This window comes from Anas platyrhynchos, chromosome 3 (genome assembly GCF_047663525.1).
Source record: "Anas platyrhynchos isolate ZD024472 breed Pekin duck chromosome 3, IASCAAS_PekinDuck_T2T, whole genome shotgun sequence".
NCBI classification, from domain to species: domain Eukaryota; kingdom Metazoa; phylum Chordata; class Aves; order Anseriformes; family Anatidae; genus Anas; species Anas platyrhynchos.
The window spans coordinates 105,434,164-105,458,155 of record NC_092589.1 but is presented as its reverse complement, the minus strand read 5'-3'; the positions used below and the strand labels follow the sequence as shown (position 1 = coordinate 105,458,155).

Here is a 23,992-nt window from a genome sequence, read left to right as displayed (position 1 = left end):
GGGAAGAAGTGATTTCTCATGCTCTGGTTTGCCTGCTGAGCACCCTGGTACATTCACCATGAAACAGAACTGGAAGGGGGGGTGCCCAGAGGCACTTGAAGATTTAGGAAGCAGCCCATGAGCAGCATATTCAGGACACCCCCTTTGAGGAGCTAAGCTAGGGAAACTCAAGCTCACAAGTTTAGGAGTTTTACAAGTTTACAAGTTTACAAGTTTCTCCTTTTACAAGTTTTTCACTTGTAAAGGAGAGCTGGATCCAGGCACGTCACTACCTCATCCCTCTCCTCCTGCAAGGTAGCATCCACGGGAGCTTCTCTTAACGAGCATTTAACATGACCACGTCCTGGCCCTAAGTACTGCAGCAAGCAAGGCAGCATCCTCAGAAAAGGAGGTGAAGAGCAAAAAATTAGACCTTAATTATTTTCTTTCGGGGGCTGGGAAGAGGAAAGTTGCAGAAAACTGGCAATTTGCAGGGGAAAAGCAGCAGCAGGTGTGGGTGCGAGGGCTAGGTGGCAGCAGCAGCTCATGGGACCGCCTGCCTCGCCTCCCTGCTCGCCAAATCCTGGGCAGCCCCAGCACGGGGAGGGAGTTTGGTGCTACCAGCACTGACCTCCTCTGGTCCTTACCTCTCCAGTTTTGGTGGTGGTGGGGAGGGAGGAGGAAGGCAGGGAGCACCAGGAGGGATGGTACCCAAAAAGTGGCCTGGGAGAGGCTGGGCGCTTCCCCATTGCTGTCTGAGGGGGTGATGCCAGAAGGCCTGCAGCAAGGCTGAGCACATCTCCACCAACCTGGCTCTCCAGCACCATCCCCAAAAATGCCCAGGGGCACAGAAGAAACACCCTTTGCCACCCCCTGTGCTCCCCAAATCCCTCCATGAGCCTCCTGACGCTGGGGCTCCTGTGCCTGAGCAGCAAGTGCCAGCAGGCAGCGTGAAGGGATAAAAATCTTCCCTAACCCTGCTATTTCTGACCCAGAGTTTAAAGTGCTACATTGCTAGTGCCTAGGGAGATGTTTTGTGCTGAGAAATGGCAGTGTGTTTATCTGTGGGAGAGGTGGAGCAGCCAAGGCGGTGTGGGCTGAAGAGAAAGGAGCCCTCACACCACCAGCGGGTGTTTGGCGCCCTCAGGCCAAAGGTGCACAAATTCCCCAGCTTGTGCCATCTGAAGGGGCAGATATGCTGACCGAAATGTTCCCTGCCAGCGTGGAGCAGCTGGGAAGCTCTTTGGCACGGGCCTGACACGACATGGCCATGGGTACCAGCTGCCGAGGCCTGGAGGCTCCGGGCCCAGGACACTGCCATGGGGGCAGGCCCGGCAGCCCCGGCTCTGCCCCAGCAGCTGAAGGAGGTTTCGGAGGCCACTGCAGCTCTGTGTGATGCTTGGTTCACAATTCAGTAACATCCCAAACCCAAAGGCTCCCCCAAAGCCCAAAGCATGGTATAGATTGTAGGGGGCCTACAGGAAAGCTGGGGAGGGACTCTTTGTCAGGAGGTGTAGTGACAGGACAAGGAGTAATGGCTTTAAACTACAAGAAGGTAGGTTTAGATTAGCTATTAGGAAGAAATTCTTCACTCAGAGGGTGGTGAGGCACTGGCACAGGCTGCCCAGAGAAGCTGTGGATGCCCCATCCCTGGAGGTGTTCAAGGCCAGGCTGGATGGCCTGTGGTTCTGTGACTGAGAATTTAGCTGATATTTTCAGATCTACCCAAAGTGATCCCAACATCACGCTTATTTGGCCTTCTTTATTGTTTCTGAACAGTTAGGACTTTTTTTTTTTTTCTGACTACTTTTTTTTCTAGTCAATACTAGGCAATATAAGTTATATTTTCACTGTCCAGTCAGCAGCACCGAGAAGCACCAAGCTTTCCACCAGCTCTGGTTTTATCCCAGACAATTCTGTATCGCTGGAAAACTTTATCCCACTGCCTCTCTCCATCCCTTTCCAGATCATTTAACGATGCCTTACTGCAAAGACTGCTAACAGATTAATGAGGCAAGACCTTCATTTATAAAAGCCCATTTTGCCTCTTCCCTAATAAATCAAATTTATCCCATGATCTGCAATGTCTGCACTTTGCTGCAGTTTCCACCAGCTTTTTTCTGGTTCAGACATCAAGCTTAATGTTCTGGAGTTTCTGTGACTGTCCCTGGAGTCATTTTAAAATACATATATAATAATCTGGTAACGTATTTGCCAAAAGCTGATAAAAATGAGAGGTTACACTTATCTTCCTGCACTTTTAGTGCACTCAGGTGGACACCACCTGATCCCAGCAATTTGCTGCAGTTCCTTTTAACGGGCTGCTGTAAAACCTATCCTGTGGCATTTCAGGTTGGCACCGCTGCTCTGACATCCACAGCTGGGGGAAATCGTTGTTCCCACCTGGTTAAAGAAATAATGAGTTTTTGCGACTCGGCTTCTCACTTCCACGCTGACTTCCCGAGGTGGCTCCTCGCGTGCACTGCAGCAGGATTTGCTCCCTGCTGGAGGCGGGGGGCTACAAAGTCATCTGAAACTGAAAGTAAGGTTTTTCTGCAAGAGAGTGGAGAAGAAAGAATACCCTTTGGTCCTTTTTGGGTGTTGCCATGGCAACTGAGGCTGCCCCAGCCTGTGCTGCCTGGAGAGCATCACCCAGGTGCCAGGCAGTGGGCGCAGGAGGGGCCGTGCAGAGGCACAGGGTGGGCAGCAGATCCCTTACAGGCATCACGGGAAGGCACCTCACTGCGAGGAAATCAATTACAAAACCACATTTTTTTCTGCTTTTCTTTCTGCTTTTCTTTTTCATTCTTTTTTTTCCATCACTCCTGCAGCTTTCAGTGGTGCAGCCTGTGATGCCTCGGCCCCAAGTGACATTGGGATTTCGGCAGGGGAGCGGGTGACCTGCTCAGGTTGTGGGGGGACACTGGGCTCGTGGCAGTGTGACTGCTGGCCGGCTGGTATCACCCGAACCTCAGGGAGGGGTGGCTCTGAAATCTCCTTCCCCAGGCCCCCCAGCAGGCACCGGCCCTGCTTGCTGGCAAATATCAATAATTCAGAAGGGCAGCAAGCAGCACAGGAATACCCATGGCTGCGCAACACTAACATCTGAATTAGCCGAGTTTATTTTATTTTCTCCAAGGAAAGAGTGTGCAGTGTTTGTGTTTTGTTCCTGGTTATTAATGGCAGATTAATGCAGCTGTGTTGCGCTCACCTTTCCCCAAGGAGCGAGCTGCCAGCGCTGCGCCTGCTGCCAGCCGCAGCCGCTTGGATGTGGAATCGGTGATTTACCCCAAAACGGGTCCAGGGAAGTAGTGAAAAAAAGGAATAAAGAGAAGGAGGGAAACCTAAAGGCTCGGCAGCAACCTGGCTCGTGGCTGAGCGGGGCCAGGTGGCAGGAAAGCGTCCTGCGGGGAGAAGTTCCCAGCAAGGGGTCCTGCCGAGGTGACACGTTTGCACTTTGAAAGAAAAGAGCAGGGGAGGTTTAGCTTGGACATTAGGATGAATTTATTCATGGAGAAGGTGGTGAAGCATTAAAAGGGGCCGTGCAAGGAAGTGGTGGAGTCCCCATGCCTGGAGGTATTCACTTCTCACCTTCAGAGAAGAGACTGCTCCCTCCAGCTACATCCCAACCAGTAAAGACTTCATTTAGGATAAAACACTTCTCCATCAGGACGAGCCCGACTGCTGTCCGTCTGTCCAAACACCCCAAGCTGGCTGTGGACTTACCGCTTCCGAGCCTCTGGGGCAGCTCCTCGCCTCCTCCTTGGGGCTGGTGGCTCCTGCCTTGTCCCCACACTTGGCAGGAACCCGGGGACCCCCAGGCTGGGACCTCCAGGAGAGCCTCTGTGGGTGCTAACTTCATTCAGGAGGCGATGGCATGATTTAGGATTAGCCTAACGGGGCCTGCGATTCCTACAGAAGAGCCTGAATTGATGTGGTAATTAGCCAGAGCTTTCGGAGGCAGTGCCGGGTATCTCCATGGTGAGAGAATAATTACGCAGCTTATTAAAGCGAGGTAAAAATGGACCCATTGATGGGTTTTTATTTATTTATTTTGAGCCAAATTCCACTTTTGCTAAGTTAAACTCACGGCCTCGGAGGGGCTCATCCCAGCAGAGCCGAGATGTTCGAAGTCAGCTAGCGGCCGTGGGTGCCCAGCTCCAGCATCTGGAGCGGGTCTGGTTAAAGGCTGGGAATGCGGTGGAAAAAGCAAGAAACAACCTAATAAAAAAAGAAACATGGGACCAGAGCCTGCTTTGGCTGATCAGACACCTCCAGATGTCCCTTCTGACCTCAGCCCTGCTGTGATCCCGTGGTTCTGGGAGAGGCAGAAGGAGTTGGGCTGGGGGAGATGTTGGGGAGCATCACCCATGTATGCTGTGGAGAGATGTGCAGGCAGATGGACCCAGCTGTAGGGCACGGTCCCATCTGCACGTGGTGGCTGTCAACAAGCCTTCCCTCCTGGACATCTCAGCACATTTTAACGCAAAAATTGCAAAGCCAAAGAAACAGGATTTTTTTTTTTGTTCTCACCACTAGAAGTCAGCTTTCGTTTGTTTCCCCCCAAACACCCAAAATGGGCTTTTTGTAAGATTTTTTTTTTTTTTTTAAAAGAACAGTTTGGGTTTTGTCAGTTACTCAAACTTGCTATTCACCAAAGACAGAGGCGGAAACCAGGACAGATGTCAGAAAAACCTGAAAAAAGGACCACTCCCAGACTCAGACAAACGATGAGAAAGAAGACCTGATGCGTTTCTGAACGCTACATCGAGACAAATTTTAACATCCTCGCTACCCAGAGCAAGGGGACATGGTGCAGCACCCGAACAAAAACACGCCTGACTCATTTTAGGATCCCGCGGACCTGCCGCGATTCAAATGCTGCGGTCCCCTTGGGGGCACGGTCCCGCAGCAGGCGCGGGGACGGTTCCGCACGCTCGCCCAAGTGTGGCTGCATGGGTGAGCCCGGGGTGACCGCTGCACCTCTGCCGCAGCACCCTGGGGTCCCCTCGGGACCTCCAACCCCCAGCCACCCATCCCCTGCGAGAAGAGCCTCTCGTGGAAGCTCATCTGTGGTCAATTCAGTGCTTTAGCACTTCCCTGCATGAGCAGTGAGGCTGCCGACGGGCTGAAAGCAACCACCAGACTTCTTGTGTTTGTTTTTTTTTTCCCCCAATACCTTTTTTTTATTTTTCCTTGGCTTGCAGATTCCCAAATAGCTCCGCTTTCAGGGCTGCGTCCATCCGCAGGGCGTTGCAGGTGGAAGGCAGGTTGGTTTCATGGCTCAGCTCAGAATTTCTGCGGAAACAAAGTGATGAAGGCGCTCCTCAGCACTGACATGAGGCTGTATTTTGTGCTGTACTGACCTAACGGTGCATTTCTATCTGGATTTAGTGCAAACACAACTTTTTTATTCATTTAATAGTGAAAGTCAAAGCAGCCAAAACCTGTCCTGGACAGGGCAGGGACGGGGAGCCACATTTCACCAAATAGGTGATGACACAGATTTGCTGCGGGGGTGAAAAGAAGACAGCTATGGACAAGAAAAGTAGTCTTTTATTTCAATTGATATTTCTTGGCATTAGGCAGATATTAAATAACACTGGAATGCACGAGACTAGTAACGTATCGACAGCGAGAGGGAGGAGGAGGAGGTGCAGCGAGGTCGGGAAGAGCGGTGCGAGTCACGTCACCTCATGTCACTCAGAAGCCATTTCACGCAGCGACCACCATAAAGTAGGACTCCACTGAGAAATACAAAACGAGGATTGCTCCTTTTGGGGCTGCCGTTAGGACAGCAAGGCCGGAACAACCGACAGCGAGAACGAACGAAGATTGGCATTCAGTAATTAAACAGAGTGAGATATCCACGAACTGCGAGTCATGCATCTCTTCTGGAACGGCGGCTGGCTAATGCATAAATACCACGAGAAAACAATCATCTCCAAGAGCGGAATAAATCACAGACAACTAGAAGAAACAAAGCTTGAAGTCTATTGTATGCCTTAAATAGATGACCTAAATATTTAAAATTTTACTTCACCATATATATATAATTTATATATATATTAAAAGAAAGTAAAGACCATTAGATAAGTGCAAGCAATTTTCCTCAAAAAGAAAATTGGAACCATGCCCAGGAAAGCTGCGTTTTTGTTTTGTTTTATTTTTTTTTCCTTTTTTTTTTTTTTTAAACTTTCTACTCTGTTCAGTCCACCTTTTTTTTTTTTTCTTTTTTCTTTTTTTTTTTTTCAACATAGTCATTTCCGAAGCAAAATAAATTACCTGCCATCTGCTACGTCGGGTCAAAGTCCTACCTAGCGTCTTCCTGGGACGAGGGGAACAACCATCTTCCTTCCAGCAGGCTAAGCGAAGTGGTATCTGACGGGAGATCGGAACCCTTTGGATCTGCATGTAAACATACCTTCAATTTACCCTTAACACGTGCAGAGTGAACCAAAACATTACGGGAAAGCAGAAATGGAGCTGCCGAAGGAGAGCTGCACTGGTGTTAGTGAGGGGCGCGAGGGCTGTTTTCACTCAGACACACACAATCTGGCAATGGTATCTTATCCGCTAACTGTTGAGGAATGATTGAGAAGGCATCCATTTGCGAGCAAAGCTTGAAGGACAAGCCGAGATTCTGGTTGCAAACTGTCCGCTTTGTATCAGAATTGACTCGCGCTGCTGGGGTCGCACTGTAACAACCGCACGATGGAGGGATCGCTCTTGGCACCTTTGATGAACTCCTCCAGGGACAGTTTACCTTCAAAGGAGGACAGGCAAAACAGAAGAGAGAAAAAAAAAAGTCATTCGTTGCTGCCACTCACTGTAGATTAAAAAAAAACCTGCAGAGAAGCAATGCACGTATATTTAATCTATTGCAAATGCATCTCGGGGAATTTAGTGCAATGCACAGCAGCCAAATCCTGCTCAAGCCCTTAAGCCTGGATGCATTTTTCTTCTGCAAAACAATCTCGCGTAAAAACCTGTCATTTCTCATTTAAAAAGACAGCGCCGAATTAAAAATGAAATAAAAAGTACAACCGTTGTAATATCAGCAGCTTTCTGTCCCAGAACTGGGCCGTACAAATGGCACAAAACATGAACAGGAGGTGTGGTACCTGCCCGTGTGTGCGCTTTGCACGCGATGCTCCCAGTGCTGTGCTGTGTTCAACCTAACCGTGCCAAATCTCTCTGCTTTCACCGCTCGGTGTGAGCAGTGGCAGCCCCTGCTGCCCCTCCAAGCCCCTCGCTGCCTCCCTCCTGCTTCAAGAGCTCAGGGTTCAATCCTAGCTTCTGGCTAATGTCTCCAAAAAAATTGTTTTCTTCACTTTTTGTAGTCTGAAAAAGAGGGCTCCTAACGATCAGGCAGCTTATTAGCGTTTCCCTTTCCTCGCAGTGCTGAAAAGCAGCACACAGAGAAGCTTTTAGCCGTGTCCCACGGCCGAGTGGGGCAGAAGGAACATTTCAAGCCACCGAGAGGTGCAGCAGATCCATCCCTGGCTCCCCGGCAGGGAGCGAGCATTGCTAACGTGGGAGCCTGCACCAGCCTCTCTCCGTTACCTTTCCCCCCTGCAGATTTTGTTGTTTGGCAGCGCGTGGCTCACGGGGCGATATTTTACCAGGAACAAGCTGCCTTTATCTCAGCGACAAGGTGCAGCAGATGGAGGATGCATAGAGCAGCTTTCGCTGTACATTTTGTCATGAAATGCTCTAAAATCAGACACAGCCTTTCTAGATATAAAGCCATATAAAGCCATATAAAGCTACAGGTCTCTGTGTCAGCACGAGAACCGCATCCTCGCCCCGCTGAGCATCTCCCCCTCGAGCAGGACGAGGCTGAGGCCGTACCGTCATTGTTTGTGTCCATCTGTCTGAAGATCTTGTCTGTCCGCTTCTCTGGAGTGGATTCATCTTCTGGCATTTTCATTACCGATGAAACCATTTTGTAGATTGCCTGAGTATTAAAAAAAAAAAAAAAAAGGACATAGGAAAAACATGACCCGAACTACAAAGCATCAGGACTGAGAAAAATAATTTAAGCTTGCAGCAATAAAAAAAGGGCAGCTGACCCAGCAGGCAGCTGCGGGACTTTATAAACCAAAACAAATACGAATTTCTGACTGCAGGGTTTTTTATTTTTCTTTCCTGTGTTCAGTTGCACTTCAAAGAAGCACCCACACTGCTGGGTCAGTTTAAGAGAAAGTCAGGGTTCGGGCTAACGTGCAAGCGGGTCTGAGCCAAAATACAGGAGCAAAGCACCAGTGCATGGCTCTGCTCTTGGAGATGAGACCTTTATCCTCCTGGAATGCACTGGGGACACCAAGCTGGTTTGGACCCACCTCAGCTAGGGGCTGGACCACGGGGTGATGGTGGCTGTGGTGGGAAGGGACCTCTGGAGGCATCTGGTCCTACCTCTGCCCAAGCAGGGACACCTGCAGCAGGTTGCCCAGGACCATGCTTTAGTGATGGGACGCAGCAGGTCAGGTTGGTGGTTGGATCTGATGACCCTGAAGATCTTTTCCAACCTAGACAATTCTAAGATTCCATGCCCAAGAAGCTTCTGAGTATCTCCCGAGGAGGGAGACCCCAACACATCTCTGGAAACCTGCTCCAGTGCTCGGCCACCTGCACAGAAGTGGCCCCTGGTGTTGAGAGGTACTCCTGTGTGTCAGGATGGAGAGCATCCCGCTGCCAGGATGGAGCCAGCCCTAGGGCCATGCTCCCAGCCTTCAGGGGATGAGGGCATGATACAGTCCTCAATTTTGAGCTCATGTTGACTCCGATTTGAAGTTTCAGAGCCTGTGGTATCGATTTGGAGGTTAACCAGGTGAGCAGAATCTGCATTTAGGTCTTTATGGCCCCACCAAAACCCCACCAAGGACTCCTCAGGGAGAGCCACAAGAATTAGGCCTCAGGGTGGTTTCATGGAGCCTCACTTGTCTCTCAGGACCATTTGCACCTCCTAGGTCCCACCATGGCCCCAAAGTGCCCCTTGGGGACATGGCAGGGACCCATCCCCACACACCAAACACCGCCAGCCCCAAAGGTCTTGAGCTAAGCCCATCAGATCGCAGACAGAGCCTCCTCACCTGCACGATTTCCAGCATCTCCCCGCGGCTGATGTACCCGTTGCCATCCAGGTCGTACATGCTGAAGGCCCACTTGAGCTTCTGCTCCAGCTTGCCCCGTGAGGTGACGCTCAGGGCGATGATGAATTCCCTGAAGTCGATGGTCCCGTCGCCGTTGGTATCGAAGGTGCGGAACACGTGCTCGGCGAACTTGGAGGCGTCGCCGTAGGGGAAGAAGTTGGCGTAGATTTTTTTGAACTCCTCCACAGTCAAATGGCCCGTGGGGCAATCTTTTAGGAAGCCCTTGTACCACTCCTGCAGCTCGTGGTCCGTGAACTCGGTGTTCTCCCGCAGGTCCTGCAGCACCTCGGGGCGCAGCTTGCTGTTCTGCTTCCCCATCCTCGCCCGGAGCCTGGCTCAGCTGCTGCCAAGCGAGAGAGCACCCGCGTCAGCTCCAGCCCCGCGCGAGCCCGCCTGCCTGCTGCACAGCCTGTACGGGGCAAGGGGACAAGGGCAGAAGGAGGATGAGAGCACAGAAGGACAGGATTGGAGGGTTGGAAGGGACCTCCAGGCACCATTGGGCCCAACCCCCCTGCCACAGCAGGTTCCCTAGAGCAGGCTGCCCAGGCAGGCGTCCAGACGGGCCTTGAATATCTCCAGAGAAGGAGACCCCACAGCCTCCCTGGGCAGCCTGTCCCAGTGCTCCGTCACCCTCACCGTGAAGAAGTTCTTCCGCATGTTGGTGCGGAACTGCCTGGGCTCCATTTTGTGGCCATTGCCCCTTGTCCTGTCCCCACAAACCACTGAGAAGAGGTTGGCCAAGTCCCTCTGTCTCCCACCCCTCAGGTATTTATACACACTGAGGAGATCCCCTCTCAGTCTTCTTTTCTCCAGGCTGAGCAGCCCCAGGTCTCTCAGCCTCTCCTCACAGGGAAGATGTTCCAGGCCCCGTATCATCTTTGTGGCCCTCCGCTGGGCTCCTTCCAGATGCTGGATTTGCCTGTCCCACTAGGAAAGCACCCTATTTTATTTAACCCCCTCAGTTAACGCGATGTGGGGCCATCTTCTCCCTCCCCGTTCCTCCCTGAAACAGTGTCACGGGACCCCAGTGAGACTGGCTTGGCACAGCAGCTCCTTCCACCTTTACTGGGGCTGCTGAACCTCGGTAAGCTTGTTCGGTAACTTCAGTACTCCACAGCACGGGCAAAAGGAGAACACCACACTTTTATTAGGGTTTTTAGGAGCGGGGAGGATTGTCCCCTCCTGTGACAGTGCCCGTGATGTGTGGGTGGCCTGCACAGGCCTAGCGACAAGCAAAAGCCTTCAACACAGCAAAAGACAGTCAGGGGGGACTTAGGAGAGGAAATAAAATGGATATCCCGATGGATTTTTGGATCTTATCCCTTCCACGATAAGGCCTGGAAGGACAAGGCCTGGGAGGCCCTTTTTGTGGCCTCCCAGGCTGAGCAGTGCTGCCGCCTCTCCTCAGATCCACGGAGAGGCTGAGGAGCATCTCCCACCCCGATCCCAAAACGCCCAGCATGACGGGACCACAGCCTGGGAGAGCCCCACTGGAGCAGCAACACACGCAGAAACCAGCACCAGGGAAAAATGTAACGGGGCTGAGCGCTTCCCAAAGAGCAAAACATCCCAGGCATTCGTAAGAACCTAAAAAAATGTTAAAGGTCAGCACAAAATAAGTCGCTGTGCAGCAGAGGGCTGGTCACCAGCTGCGTTTAACCTCGTTTTATCTGCATCCCACTTGTGCTCTCTGTCGCCTCGGCAATGGGGAAAATCCCCGTCCTGCCCCGTGGCTTGATGCTCGGAGACAAAAACCAGCCAGCTGCTCATTAGTGCAATGTGTCGGGCGTCACAGAAACCTCTGTTATCATCGGTGCTGCTGCTTTCTAGAAAGCTGCAGCTATTTCAGCTCCCAAGCTTTATTTCTGCTCCTTGCTGGGCGCTTTTCTGCGTGTCCCATACCTCTGCTCACCCCGAGTGTGTAGGGAAGCTCCTGGTCTCTGCCAGCATCCCCTGCAGGAATGGCCGGGGCCATTCCCCTTTTTCCTAAAATACTTTTATTATTCCCATTCCTTTAAGAAGAGAGGCAAGAAGTTACCCTCATTCAACGGGCTTCAATACTCTTAATCACAGGAAGATGCATCCTGATATTTGGACGGATTCTCGTTTAATATCAGCCTTGAAAGCTTTATACCCCATCAGTCTTTGCATTCAGCAAGTGCCAGGTTATTTCCACCCTCCCACCTCTTTTGGGTCACGTTATGTCAGAGAAGTGATGTGCAACGACCTAAACACCCTTTTTTTTGCATACGAGCTTTCTGAAAGGCTCGGTAATGCGCTCAACCCAACTCCAACCCCGCCGCTGCTGCCAGCAATTTGCTAGGAATAATTAAACAACCAGCGTTAACGTTAATTTATTAAAGCACACCTAAAAAAAACCACCTTCGACGTGGATCGAGCTTCAGGTAGCTGCTACAAAGCGGAACAGCCCATTAATGATGACAGCCGCTGGCCCCCAGCTGGCATTTCACTCGATTGCTGTGAAATGCTTTCATCAAATCACTTCCCAGAGGCTCGGCGGCTTTTTTAGCCGCGAGACCACTCGGAGGAGGGCTGCTGATGGAAACGGCAGGCAGCGGGCTCGGGATGCTGGGCTCAGCACCGTGATGAGGGCTGCGGGTTGGCGTGGTGCTGGGTTCTTGTTCCTGCCAGGAGCAGGAGGTGTTCGGGGCTTCCAGCGCTGTTGTGCTGGCTGGGTTGCCCAGAGGAGCAAAAAGAAGTATAAAAATGCTCCTGAGTCCTACCTGAGCAAGAATATCTTCTTCTTTCTGGGCTCACAGCAAAATCCCAGCGATGAGCAGGTCACCGAGGCCAAGCCAGAGAGCTCGGTGCTTCCCCTTTGCCACAAGCCCTATACCTACCACCAGTTATGGCCAGAAGTGATGTTCCTGGCACACATCACCCCAAAAAAGCAGAGAGCAACCCAGATTTTTCGCTGCAAACCTGCTGAAGGCAACCCCCTGAGAGCAGAGCTCCTGATGGGATGCTCTCAGCGCATCAGTGACGGCTGCAAGAGGAGGAACAACTCCCCAAATTGCTGCAAAATGAATTAAAAACGGGCTCTGGGCAGGAAGGGAGACCTGCGCTAGGACCAGCAGATCTGGCAGCTCCTCTGGGAGCTCTCTGTAACGTTTTCCAGCTCAGAAAGGAGAGCTTATTACTGTAAAGGGCAACTATTCCCCAACGCAAGAAGAAAAGCCCAGAAATATTTCGAGCAAATGAGGAAATTAGGTTAATTTGGGTGGGAGCAGTTCGGGCAGGGACACAGCTTGTTACTTGAGTCAGGAAAAGAAAACCGTGAGTGGATTTTCCTCATCTCCTCCCTTTGCCCTTCTTTTTTTTTTATTTTTAATAAAACCAAGGGCGAAGCAGGCAGCCTCCTTCTGTCTTTAGGTGCTGTGCAAAGTTGGCAAAGCTTAAAAAAAAAAAACACAACAGTTTAACAGTTTGTTTGCACAGGATTACACAGCGAGGAAAACGTGTCAGCACAACGCCTGAGCGTACAAGGTCTGCTTCTTCTGAGCAGGTTGGGCTGCGCGGGGAAAAACCCAGGTCACGGTAAGGCAGGGAACAGTTGTGATAGCTGAAAGAAATCTCTGGGGGAGCAGGCTTGTAGGAGAGGTGCCTGCCCCGAACCAGGAAACCAGGGCAATGTTGCAATTGCAATGTTCCCAATGTTCCCAAAGGTCAGGGAGGGAGGAAAAGTGGCAAAAACCTGCAGAGGGCAGGGCTGACGGAGAGATAAATCCCAACCACGGACTTGGCGTGGCTGGGCAGGCTGGTCGCTGGGTTTTAGATGTTTCACGCGAGGTGTTTGTTTAATTAATTAAGCTAAAGCACATCCTGCTCCGGTGCTGGCCACCAAGGATCAAATTCCTCCTTCTGCACCACCTGAATGAGCCGAAACGTGGCTGTGCCAAGTGCCTGAGCACCTGAGCAAAGCCCGTCGCATAGGAGCCGCTCACGCGGAGGAGATGAAGAGGTTGGGGACAGTGACACTTGTAAAAGAGATGGTGACAGGCGATAATCAGCCCTCAGAGATCATCGTCGCTGCTAATGATGCTTAAATGGAAATAAAAGTGAGATCTGGCATCCTTCCTCTCCCTACCCGCAGGTACCGTGCTGAGACAGGGGGCTCTGAGGAGCCCGGGGGGGGTCTCAGGGTAGCTGATCGGGGTTGTCTTCTTTCAAAGACTGGAAAGAAACTCTCTTTTTTTGTTATTATTATTTTTTTTTAATCCTTCCTTTATCTGACATCAGAGTTTTGCTTACTAAGATGACGATGAAAACTGTGGTTTTGGAGGCACGCCAACTGGCTACCTCGAACAACCATTCAGCTGACATTTGTTTAGATGCCTAATTAAAAACACCGAACCACTAGGGGGGAAAAAAAAGAGAGAAATCCTGCCTGTCACTGAGGTTTTCCTTGACCAAGTAACACGGTTATTGCTGACAGTTTCGACTACTCAATGTTTGCTTCCCCAAACCTCCGATCTAATAACACCGCAGCCGTTTCTTTTATCCATCTGGCTTTCTAAACAAACTGTCTCTCCACTGCCATTTTTTTGGTGGTGCTGGGGTAGTTTTTTTGGGTTTTGTTTTTAATCACCGTTTGAATAGAGGACAAAAGCCGCTGGTTAACTTGCTTGCACAGATACACTCCACGGCGAACAAATCCTGGCAGCCTGCAGGACAGGGAGAGCTCCAAACCAGAGGGATCAGCTGGAGACCCCCTCGTCCAGGCCCTTTCTGACATTTTTAGGGGGACAAAGAACATCCAGGTGAAAATCCCCTCTCTTCTCTGGCATTTCTGTGCAGAGTTTAATGGGACTCATAAAGGAGTTACCCCTAAGATCTCCCTTTCAGATAGCACTATCTTTGTTGTACAAAGATAATTAAGGTGTGTGGTTAGGTTTTATTGCATCAGGCCCTGGACAGCCAAGCTCTTCTGGGCCTGCCCCCTGCTGGTTTGGGATCTTCCCTTTATTATCCTGGCCTCTGCCGAGCCCCTGGGCTGTGCCTGATGTCAACCACGGGTCAGCTCTGCTTCTCACCCCGCCAAACCCAACCTTTTACCCACTTCTCCACCACCTTCCACAACCCAAGGCCCACCCTAGCCAGCGGGATGGCATTTTTTGGGTATCCCCTTTTCCAAAAAGGGTGACATTTGTGTTTCCCTGGAAATCGGCAGCGGCTTTTCTCCTGGGTGAGGAGCCGTGCCAACGAGGCCTTTCCGCGAGCGCCCCGTTTGCGCAACATCAATGCGATCGTTTCTCATCTATTTTTTCCTCTTCGGAGAAACAGGAAAAAAGTGTTTAAAGGACGTGGCGGCGGCTGAAAGGAGGGGAAAGCTGGTGCAGGGTCGGGTACTGACTGGAAGTTTCTGAAGCCGTGCGCTCTCCCAGCCTCTGCAGACATCTCCTTTCAGCACACGCGAGCGAGGCTCCTTCCCTCAGCCTTGAAGCTCTTTGCTTGTAGGATGCACGTTAAAAAGGCAAGGCCAGTGAATATCCAACCTCTGGGGCCAGGAAAGTCAGCTGCAGGTTGATAGAAATATTTGGAGCCGGGTAAGAACAGGCAATACCTTAAAAACATTTTGGGTACTCATTCCCTTGTGGTCAATATTTTATATTTTTCAGCTTCTTGACCCCGAGAAGACAGATAATTGCTTGCCGAGTGTATCCAGAGACCTCTCTTTCCCCCCTCAAACATTCAGAGCTACCACAAAGGGAAGGAGACAGCTCTCAGGACGGCCAGGACGAACAATAGGGCGCTGCCCCGGCGCGCGGGGCTCTGGAGCGGCTCCAGGCAGGGTGGGGACTGCACGGAAGCAGACAAAAGCGGCGGTGGGGTTGGGAGAGAGATCTGCGTGGAGGAAGCGCTTCCTCCGTCCTGCAGCCCGCAGAGAGGGCGAGAGCTTTAAATAGCCCTCCTCCAGGGCGCTGCTGAAGGGTTGTCATCGAAAGAAAGTCCCATCTGGTGGCGGGCTGGCACCCAAAGGTCCAGAGCCCCAAGAACATCCTCTGTTGGACAAGGAAAACCACAGATTGGGGCAGAAGCTGGAAAAAGCCCTATAGTTACCCTCAGCGATGCCATCCCAGCATCACACTGTTCCTCAGCCCCATTTATCCGAAGGCATGGAGGCATTCCCTGCTCCACCTGTCCCTCTCGGAGCTCCTCACCACCCGTGGATCCATCACCCTGGGGCACAGCAGACACAGGGACTGGTGCTGAGCAAAAAAACACCCTTTCCTCGATGAATATCCATGGAATATTTGCTTTTTGGGGGCACAATGGGATCACGGAGCACAGAAATGTGGATTTGCAGACCACCCAGGTCTTTTCTCTGTGTGTTACAGCACCGGGTATCAGAGCTGACCTGGAGCTGGAGGAGGTTTCCTCTGAGTATCTGGGAGCTGGGTGGGTGATGGAGCCTGGGCACGGGGCTCTCAGTGCATGTGCTTGGTTGTTGCACTGCTCGCATGCCCTATTCTCCATCCAGAGCATCAGCTTATAGGAAGGGAGCCTGGTTTGCTGGTTGCACATTTAGTGCCCCAAAGCACACACGCTGCCTGTTAGCCCAATAGAGGAGGGCTCGAGCTGTGCCCAAGTTGTTAAAATCGACTTCTCCGGCGCCTTGAGTGGGCTGGAAGATGTAATAATGGAAAACGAGGGAGAAAGAGGAAGGAAACCACAGGTTTGGAAAACATTGGGCTAGACAGATTGAGGAGCAATGTGGGAAAAATCCAGTCCAAATTCTATTCAAGAAACAAAAACAAAGCTAGAGGCGGGTCAGAAGGAGCAGAGCTGCGCACGCAGCCCTGCTTGACTCCCTGGGAAGGAAGGAACGAGGCTGCTCCGAAACGGGACTGAGCAAACAACCAGCGGCTTCCCAGAGGAAAAAATGAGTTTGTGAATGGCTTTGCACACAGCAATTACCCACCGGCTTGGAACAGACGGCTGTGGTTTCAACCTGCCGAGATAGCCATCGAAGCTGCGCTCGTGCCAAAACCAGGGGAGATGGCTTATCTGCTCCTCCCCGCTTTTACAAGGGAGAGAAGGAGCCGAGCTATTTGTCACAGCAGTTACCTGCCCAGTTCTGGGTTCACGGGACGGCAAAGTGCACTCTGTAGAAGTGCAGAAGTTGTAAAAGTCTCAGGTTATCTCCAGTAATTCGCATTAGTGTGAGCACTTGGCTGAGGAGGCAGCTTTGTTGTGCTGAAATTGGGCAAAGCGCAGCAAGGAACAGCCCGGGGCAACACCAAATTCATGGCCTGAGCACCAAGGGCTAACCCACAGTCACCCCAGTCAGGCTTTCACGGGATCTGATCCCTCCAACAGCTCCAAATCACCTCCTAACACCCAGCCCAAAGGCACCCACTGCTCGTGGAAGGCTCCTCACCCCTCCCCAGGATGATACTTTCCTCTCTCCGTGTCCCCGGCCACCGAGACGGCACAGACTGCCCCCAAATTCTGTGCACCCTCTGACGCAGGGTCACCCACCTCTCTCAAAACCTCCTCCCGACCTTCTTTTACATGGACGGGAACTCCGTGGCAGCAGACAGTGCAGCTACACTGATCCTCTGATAAGGTCTAAGGGAAGAGATGGGGAGCTCAGTGGAAAAAGAGCGTAAGAAATAACGTCCCGGCGTGCTGCTGGAACATCTCCACGCGCAGCACGAGTTGCACAAGGAGTTTCCAGTCCCTTCTCCAGCTCCAAGTGTCCCGCGACCAGGGAGGACCCCACTTGCCACCGCCAGGGCAGGCAATAGCGGTGCATTTGTTTAAAATAAATCAAAAAAAAAGCCAACACCCGGGCTTGTAGGAAAACAAACAAACAAATCTAACCACAGCCTTCGCTCCGGGAGACCACAATCGCTCTCTGTTTGCTGTTCGCTTGGATCTGTGGACTGGAAAACATCCTCAGCAAGTGCAGCTCCTCACACCCACGTATTTCTATTTTATACATAATCCAGCTGTTGTTGTGGTTGTGTTTTTTTTATTTCTTAAGTGGGAGAATCGGGCCTGACCTACCAGAGGAACAGCTGTAAGGAGTGGAGAGGCCATCAGGCAGTTTGCTTGGGACACGAAAATGGCCCTTTGCTAGAGCAGCGAGCACCAGAAGAGGTGCCAAGGACAGCTGGGGAGCACCCCAGGGAGGTGCTCAATGCCTGGTGCCATCAGCAGCCCTCAGCGAGCTGCAGGCCCCCTCCAAATCCATCCCGGGTGTCCCAGGAGAGGAGCCAGGGACAAAGAGGAGGTGCCTGAGGAAGAGCAGCACGTGGTAAGGCTAAACAACACCGTGCCGGCTTGCTCTGCCTCAAAAGGTTGCAGAAAATCACCTCCCAGCCCATAAAACACCACCCAGTCTGTCCAGACTGAACACACTAGGTGCCTTATGTCTGTAACTCGATGAACACTTTTCCCCCTGTGGACACAGGAATTCTGCTTACCTTCATCAAGCAGCAGCGCCAGAAGTTGTTCGAGTGCACCACAAAGAGCAGCTAAGAAACATCACAGCCTTTGGCAACAAGCAAATGCAGATTTTGGCACCGGGCCTCCCAGGAACGAGCTGAAGCACAGCACAGCAACCCACAAGGAGAAGCTGGTGACCTCCCGTGCTTCTCCAAGGACCGCAGCAGGCTGTACACAGGCACGGCGAGGCCGACGCCTGATTTCTAGAAAATCACCTTCCCTGCTTTATTTTTATTTGACAAATTGAAACCCTAAGTGTGGATCTTCAGGCTCAGTCACAACTCTCCCGCGAGCCAAATTGGCTGCTCAGATCATTAGTGCACTTGAGGCCAACTTCACATCCTTCTGTTTATGCTCTGCTAATCTCTGCATTTCTCTCGGTCTGATAATAATGTAAAATAAATAAATAAATAAATCCATTCTACTTTCAGTTTCTGGCTGGAGAAAGTTTCGAGAGTTCGAAAGCTACGGGGACTTTTTTTAATTAGAAATGTTACTCTCCATCTATTTTTGGTAAATAATTCCACTGGGTTTAGGCAATTAAATAGATTGAAAAATTCAACGTGCAACAACTTAAAGCTACTATCTCTGCTTCTACCCGCTCCCAGCCTCACCTAAGGAGCAGAACTGCAGGGAAAGTTGTTACCAGAAGAAACGCAGGGCCCAAGTGATGCCGAGGTGCTAAAGACAGAGCAAGGAGAGCAGGGGAGGTAATGCCTAAGTCAGTTATGTAAGTGGGGAGGCGCGGGGTGAAAGGACAGGAGGACGCTGCGGGCCGGCCGGCCGAAAGCTGATAAAGAGCTTTGGCAGGAAGCAGCCGTCCCGCCAGAGCGGGCCCCAAAACGGCCGTCGACGCTTTCCCTGCACTCTGTTTTTTTCGTACCGATGTATTTTTGTTTTCTTAGTTTGCTGCCGAAGTGCCCACGGACAATGATGCCATTAAGCTCTTATTATAGCACGGGATTAGGCTGGGTTTCAGTTTCTGCTGAGCCAGCTCAGCTCCTTCTACATTCGTGGACAGGAACAGATGCTAAAACACAAACGGGCAGTCATCATCAGAGCATAAAAAAGATTTTTTCATGTACCAGCAGTTAACATTTTTCATTTTCACAGCTTCAGCCACAACTGCTCAATAGCCTGCTCCACGTCTAATTACAGTGCGTGAAAGAGGTGCGGAGCGATTGCGTAGACTTTCCTTTAGTAACAAAAACACACAACACACCCCAAAATATCAAAAAAACAACAACGAAACTGGCCCAACCAGACAGATGAGAAGCCTCCAGAGAAGCCAAATGGAAAAATGACCTTATCCCCCTGCCATCCTGTAAGTGTGACTGCGGCGCTGGCTTCGCATGCCAAATTGGATTGCAATTAGCCACAGAGGTTCAGCACGAGTTAAAACCGCTGGATGGACCTGAGAGCATCCCACCTTGCCGGGGTCTGTCCCAAATGTCCCCCCCCAAGCCACCGAGGGAGCATCTCCTCCCAGCACGCTGGCACCCAGTGCTGGTGGATGCACCCCTGCGAAGCACAGGGCCCGGCAGCACACACAGACACTTCTCAGGCTTTTTTTGGGGGAAAACACGACAGAAGCTGGCGAGCTGTGAAGTAGAAACACACGATGTAAATATACGGCTGATATATATGCCAGCAGGAACCGAGTTATGCTGAGAAATCGTTGATAAAACTTAGAAGGGGGTTCCGAGCAATCTTTCCAAATCATTGGCTTCTGGATTTGAGGGAAGCAAGGCAGAGCGATGCGCGGAGTAAAATTCATTTATCTCCCAGGGATAAGAAAGAAAGGGTCCCTGCTGGCTGCTTGGACAGAGCCCTGTGCTGCCTGCATTTCTCTGTAACATCTCAGTGACCACAGGCACTGACTAAGCAAGGGAAGTTTCAGTCCTACGTGTATGGGGCAGCCAAAACGATGCAACTTCCTATTGCATTCATCAGCCTATTTGTAAGCACTCAATTATTACAAACGTTTTCAAGCGTGTGTGTCCACTGTGATATTATTTCCTTAAAAAAAAAAATGAAGAAATAGATTAATAAATGAAGCAACACGTTAGGGGCCGGTGCGGTGTCACAACTGAAAGCGAAGCTCCTCGCATTCCCCACTGCATCACCTCTCACTTCCCTTCGGCGGCGGTTTCAAAGCCTCCGAGCTCTTGGGGTCAGCACACCCAGCTGCATGGGATCCCCTGCCACCAGGCCCCGGTAGCACCGCAGGCTGCCGGCTCTTTGATTTTGGGTTCATTTCGGTGGATTTCCGATCGCTGCGCCATTGCTGTGTTACTGACCTGCTCTGCTGGCCCCTCGCCTGTCCCCTCGGTGTCCCCGGGTCAGGAGGGGGCTTCTCGAGGCCGACACAGGCGGCCCATGGCTCCGGCTGCCCCAGCCGCCACAGCCCTGCGCTCACCAGGAAGTGCAGGCTTGTGGGGAGCCTATTTTTAGCTTCTTCTTCTTCTTTTTTTTTTTTTTTTTTTATGTACAAAGCCACTTGTTCGTTCTCACTCCGCCCAGCGACGGGTTTCACATTTTCCTTTCTTACACTAGTCAGAATTTGGAAGGAACCATAAGATCCCATATACCTACATCAGCACCTTTAGAAGCCCCATTGCCACCCAGGCAAAACAGGAGCCTCTAAACACCAAGATAAGTCTTCTGTGAGGAAATGTAGAGAATACTGCACGCTGTGGTGCTGTGGAAACCTACCTCCTGGCTCCCACCTAGGACAAGACACAAAGCAAGGCCCAAGGAGAAGCCCCAAATGTTTATTTCCAAGGTGCAGGCTGAAGGTTCCTGAGGTGATTGAGGACTTTGCTGCTGGCTGCTGCATATCCTGAGTTGGAAGGGACCCACAAGGATCACTGAGTCCAACTCCTGGCTCCACACAGGACCACCCCACGATCAGACCATGTGTCTGAGAGCACTGTCCAAACACTTCTTGAACACTGCCGGTCTCAGTGCTGTGCCCACTGCCCTGGGGAGCCTGTCCCAGTGCCCAGCCACCCTTTTGGTGCAGAACCTTTCCCTAACCCCCAGCCTGACCCTCCCCTGTCCCAGCTCCATGCCATCCCCTCGGGTCCTGTCGCTGTCCCCAGAGAGCAGAGCTCAGCGCCTGCCCCTCCGCTCCCCTCATGAGAGAGCTGCAGGGCGCCATGAGGCCTCCCCTCAGCCTGCCCTGCTCTGGGCTGAACAAACCCAGGGAGCTCAGCTGCTACCTACATCAGCAAGATGTCCGCATTAAAGAGAGCAAAACCCTCAAGGAAAAATAAACTTACTCAATTTGTGCCCACAGACTGACGTGGCTACACTACCAGGCTGTAACCGCAAAATCACCCATTTTACAGACAGCTTCAGCTTCACCTCAGAGAGAAGCCCCATGCCAGAAGCAGGCCACTTAGACTGGGACATTATAAAAGAGGAATGACTCTTTCAGAGCTCTGAAAGCCCCAGTAAATCAAGGCACTGTTTCTAAGACCAATGATTAACAAATGCTGTACTGGTTCCTCTACAGTTTGCCCTGACGTGCAGCACCACCAACACCCCCTCTGCTTGGTGGGCACGTGCTGCTTGGACAGCACTTGTCAGACAGCATTTGGATGACACTGAACTTGAAACATAAAACTGAGTCACTTAAAATTGCAAGAAGGTGTCTGCCTTGGTTTTAGTATCTCACTATTGTGTTGTTTTTTACCTCCAAGACAAGAGAAATTCAGTAGCTATGTCACTGTACCAGTGTTCTGGGAAGGACAGGGCACCTTCAAGTATGCCAAGCGGTTGCCAGACACATAGGCATTGCTTCCAGAACCTTAACAATAGTAACTTGTTGAATTATGAATATCAATGAATATAAGATTAATGGATGCCTCTATTTAGTAATATAAACGTATGAATTTATATTCCTATTAAAAAGGGTGGAATCTAAGACAGTTGGGCCACTCCAGCCATTCAATGGTCCCCCACACTAGGACAAAACGTAGACTCACTGCAGCCATTTATATATCTTTAATAGTTCAGGAATCATAGAGAATCTTGTTAAAGCTGGCAAATATTTCTGTGCATTTGAAGCAGCAGAGCTGACTCACGAGTATCTTTTCGCAGCCCAGTCCAACAAATCCATGGTGATACCCAGCGTTTTATTTTATTCATTTAATATTTATTTTGATTTATTAATTTAAAAGTGTTATTTTATTGTAATTAAGAAAAAAAAAAGAGGATAGTGTCTAGAATGGCCCTGGGCTTTTGCTGTACTGAAGACATTTCACACAAATATCACAGTGAGGCTGAAGGTGTCATTTAGTCACCTTGCCAGTATTTTATCAGCTTCTGCACACAGCCCATTCAACACCCCCTGGAAATGCAACAAGGCATCCCGTACCAAGGTCAGTCAAGAAGTTATATATCACCTTGCCTAAAAAAAATAATGTTATTTGATCTAGGGCAATGGGAGGCATATTTGCTGGCCAAAGGGGAAGCCTCATGCTGTGCCCCCGTGCTCCCTGCCCCTTGAATGCCCATGCGTTCAAGTGCTCTGGCATTCAAGCATCAAGCCCTGTCCTTTCCCACTTCCAACAAAGCCTACAGCCTTCTCCAGCAGCAGCCTAATGGACTGTGTTTATTGCTGCATCCTTCACTTTATAGGTCAACATATACCAGAGAGCTAGCAATTCTAAGCTAATCAGATTTCCGTGCAGACTGACAAATGGCTCCCAATAAGAATATAAAAAAAAGCCATAAAATAAACAATCCCTGTAATCAAGTAGCTCAGGGTAATGCAGTAAGTGTGCAGAAAGCTCTCACGCTTTATTAACGCATTTGTTTGCACTTTGCGGCAGCATCCTGGGGGCTGGTGGTGCTGGGGGGACCCCAATTTGAGCACAAGATGTCTGTCCATATTCTTGCTGGTCACTGCTCTTTGTGCTCCAGCAAGTGTGATATTTTAAAACAGAATTAGTGACAGTTCTTTGACATACCATTAGCTCACTCACACAGTGCCAAAGCCTGAACTAAAAACCAAGTGTGAAGATGCTTGCAAAGGAGGTCTTTGCAGCTCTGCTACATTTGGTCCCTTTGAACTCCAGATCCTACACACACAGTCATACACCTTACTCCTAAACAACCTTCCTAGGGATGTGGTAGATTCCCTATCACCGGAGGTCCTCAGGATGCAATTGGACAAGGTGCTCGATAATTTCATCCACGTTCCCTTTTCTCACGAAAGGCTGGACCTGATGATCTTTCAAGGTCCCTTCCAACATGGGCTGTTCTGCGTTTTGTGTTTCAGAAAGATCACTCGTCACTTAAGAAGTTTAATGAGATCGCTTCCATATATCCCATCTCTTCATCTCCCCTCTGGAGCACTTGTGGTGGCTGTGGACACTGCACACTCCAAGAGCCAAACTGCTGAGCCCAGTGAGTAAGTGAGCCAGCAGAGGAGGAGATGCTGGACAAAGAGGCAGGTAGAAAATCACAAGTCCCTCCTCCATGATGGCCCTTGGGTGGCTTTAAAGGATGACCAGGACTTCCAGCTAAAACACCAATGTTCCTGGATGTCTGACACCTGAACTGCTGCACAGGTAACGGGGTTGGCAGATTTCTGCCAAGGTCCCAGATTAGGAGTGAAAGAAAAGCCCTGTGTACACAATACTCTTAATGCAGCTATAAATACACCCCTCTGAACCAAAGTTTTATACGCTGCATTGACACTACTGCCTTAATAGGATTTGCTGGGTAGCCTGAACCAGTTCAGCCTGTGCAGGGCAGCCTCGTGGAGCGCTGCAGCAGCATCTTCGCAACTCATGCACGTGGGCACAATCGCACATTTTTGGTGTCCCATTCACATTAAAGCAGGAGAATGCTGTGAGAAATTCCTGAAAGGGTCTTTGGGACCTTGCAGGTGGAGAAAACTTTCAAAGTAAGAAGCTTACCTCACGTGTAAGTGACAGATTGTTCCATTTCTAACACAAATCCTGTTTCTTTCTGCTTTCTAGTTACCCTTTTCTATAACGGCAGAACAAGAAGGAAAACAAAAAAAATGCATTATAGAACCCTTTATATCATTTCAAGTAACTTAAAATACTAGATTGCTTCCCTGCTCTAGCTGATTATGTCATCTCGCTGCCTGTTAAGCAAACAAAACCAATTCTCCCCCTAATGAGTCATTATGTTGTCCAAACAACTGTGTAAGATAAGAATTCAAACCTCTCTTATATTCCTTGTATTCCCGATACAGAAATCCTCCCGTTTGGGTTCCCGCCTGTTAACTTGAGTACCGGTAACCAAACAAATCATCTTTTACTCCGTATCATGTCTAGCACACTACGTTTGAGTCTGAGGTGTTTCACAGCTGCTGGGGGTGCTGAGAACCATGCCCAGGT

At 50.5% G+C, this 23,992-nt stretch overlaps 1 protein-coding gene across 7 annotated transcripts in view; it reads right to left on the bottom strand.

The window, feature by feature from the left end:
* Positions 1-5,517: 5,517 nt before the first annotated feature.
* HPCAL1 (hippocalcin like 1) overlaps positions 5,518-23,992 on the bottom strand; it is a 43,816-nt gene continuing 25,341 nt past the window's right edge. For 2 of the 7 annotated variants that reach the window (XM_027455228.3, XM_038176341.2), the window contains 3 exons: positions 9,075-9,477; positions 7,834-7,939; positions 5,518-6,745 (listed from right to left, as the gene is read on the bottom strand). In XM_027455228.3, coding sequence (XP_027311029.1) covers positions 6,648-6,745; positions 7,834-7,939; positions 9,075-9,452 — 582 coding nt within the window. In that variant the 5' untranslated portion in view covers positions 9,453-9,477 and the 3' untranslated portion in view covers positions 5,518-6,647. Of the gene's footprint in view, positions 6,746-7,833; positions 7,940-9,074; positions 9,544-16,637; positions 16,728-18,492; positions 18,635-19,909; positions 20,051-23,992 lie in introns of those variants that run through there. The other 5 variants (XM_072036427.1, XM_005014107.6, XM_005014109.6 and 2 more) reach the window with 5 other exon arrangements.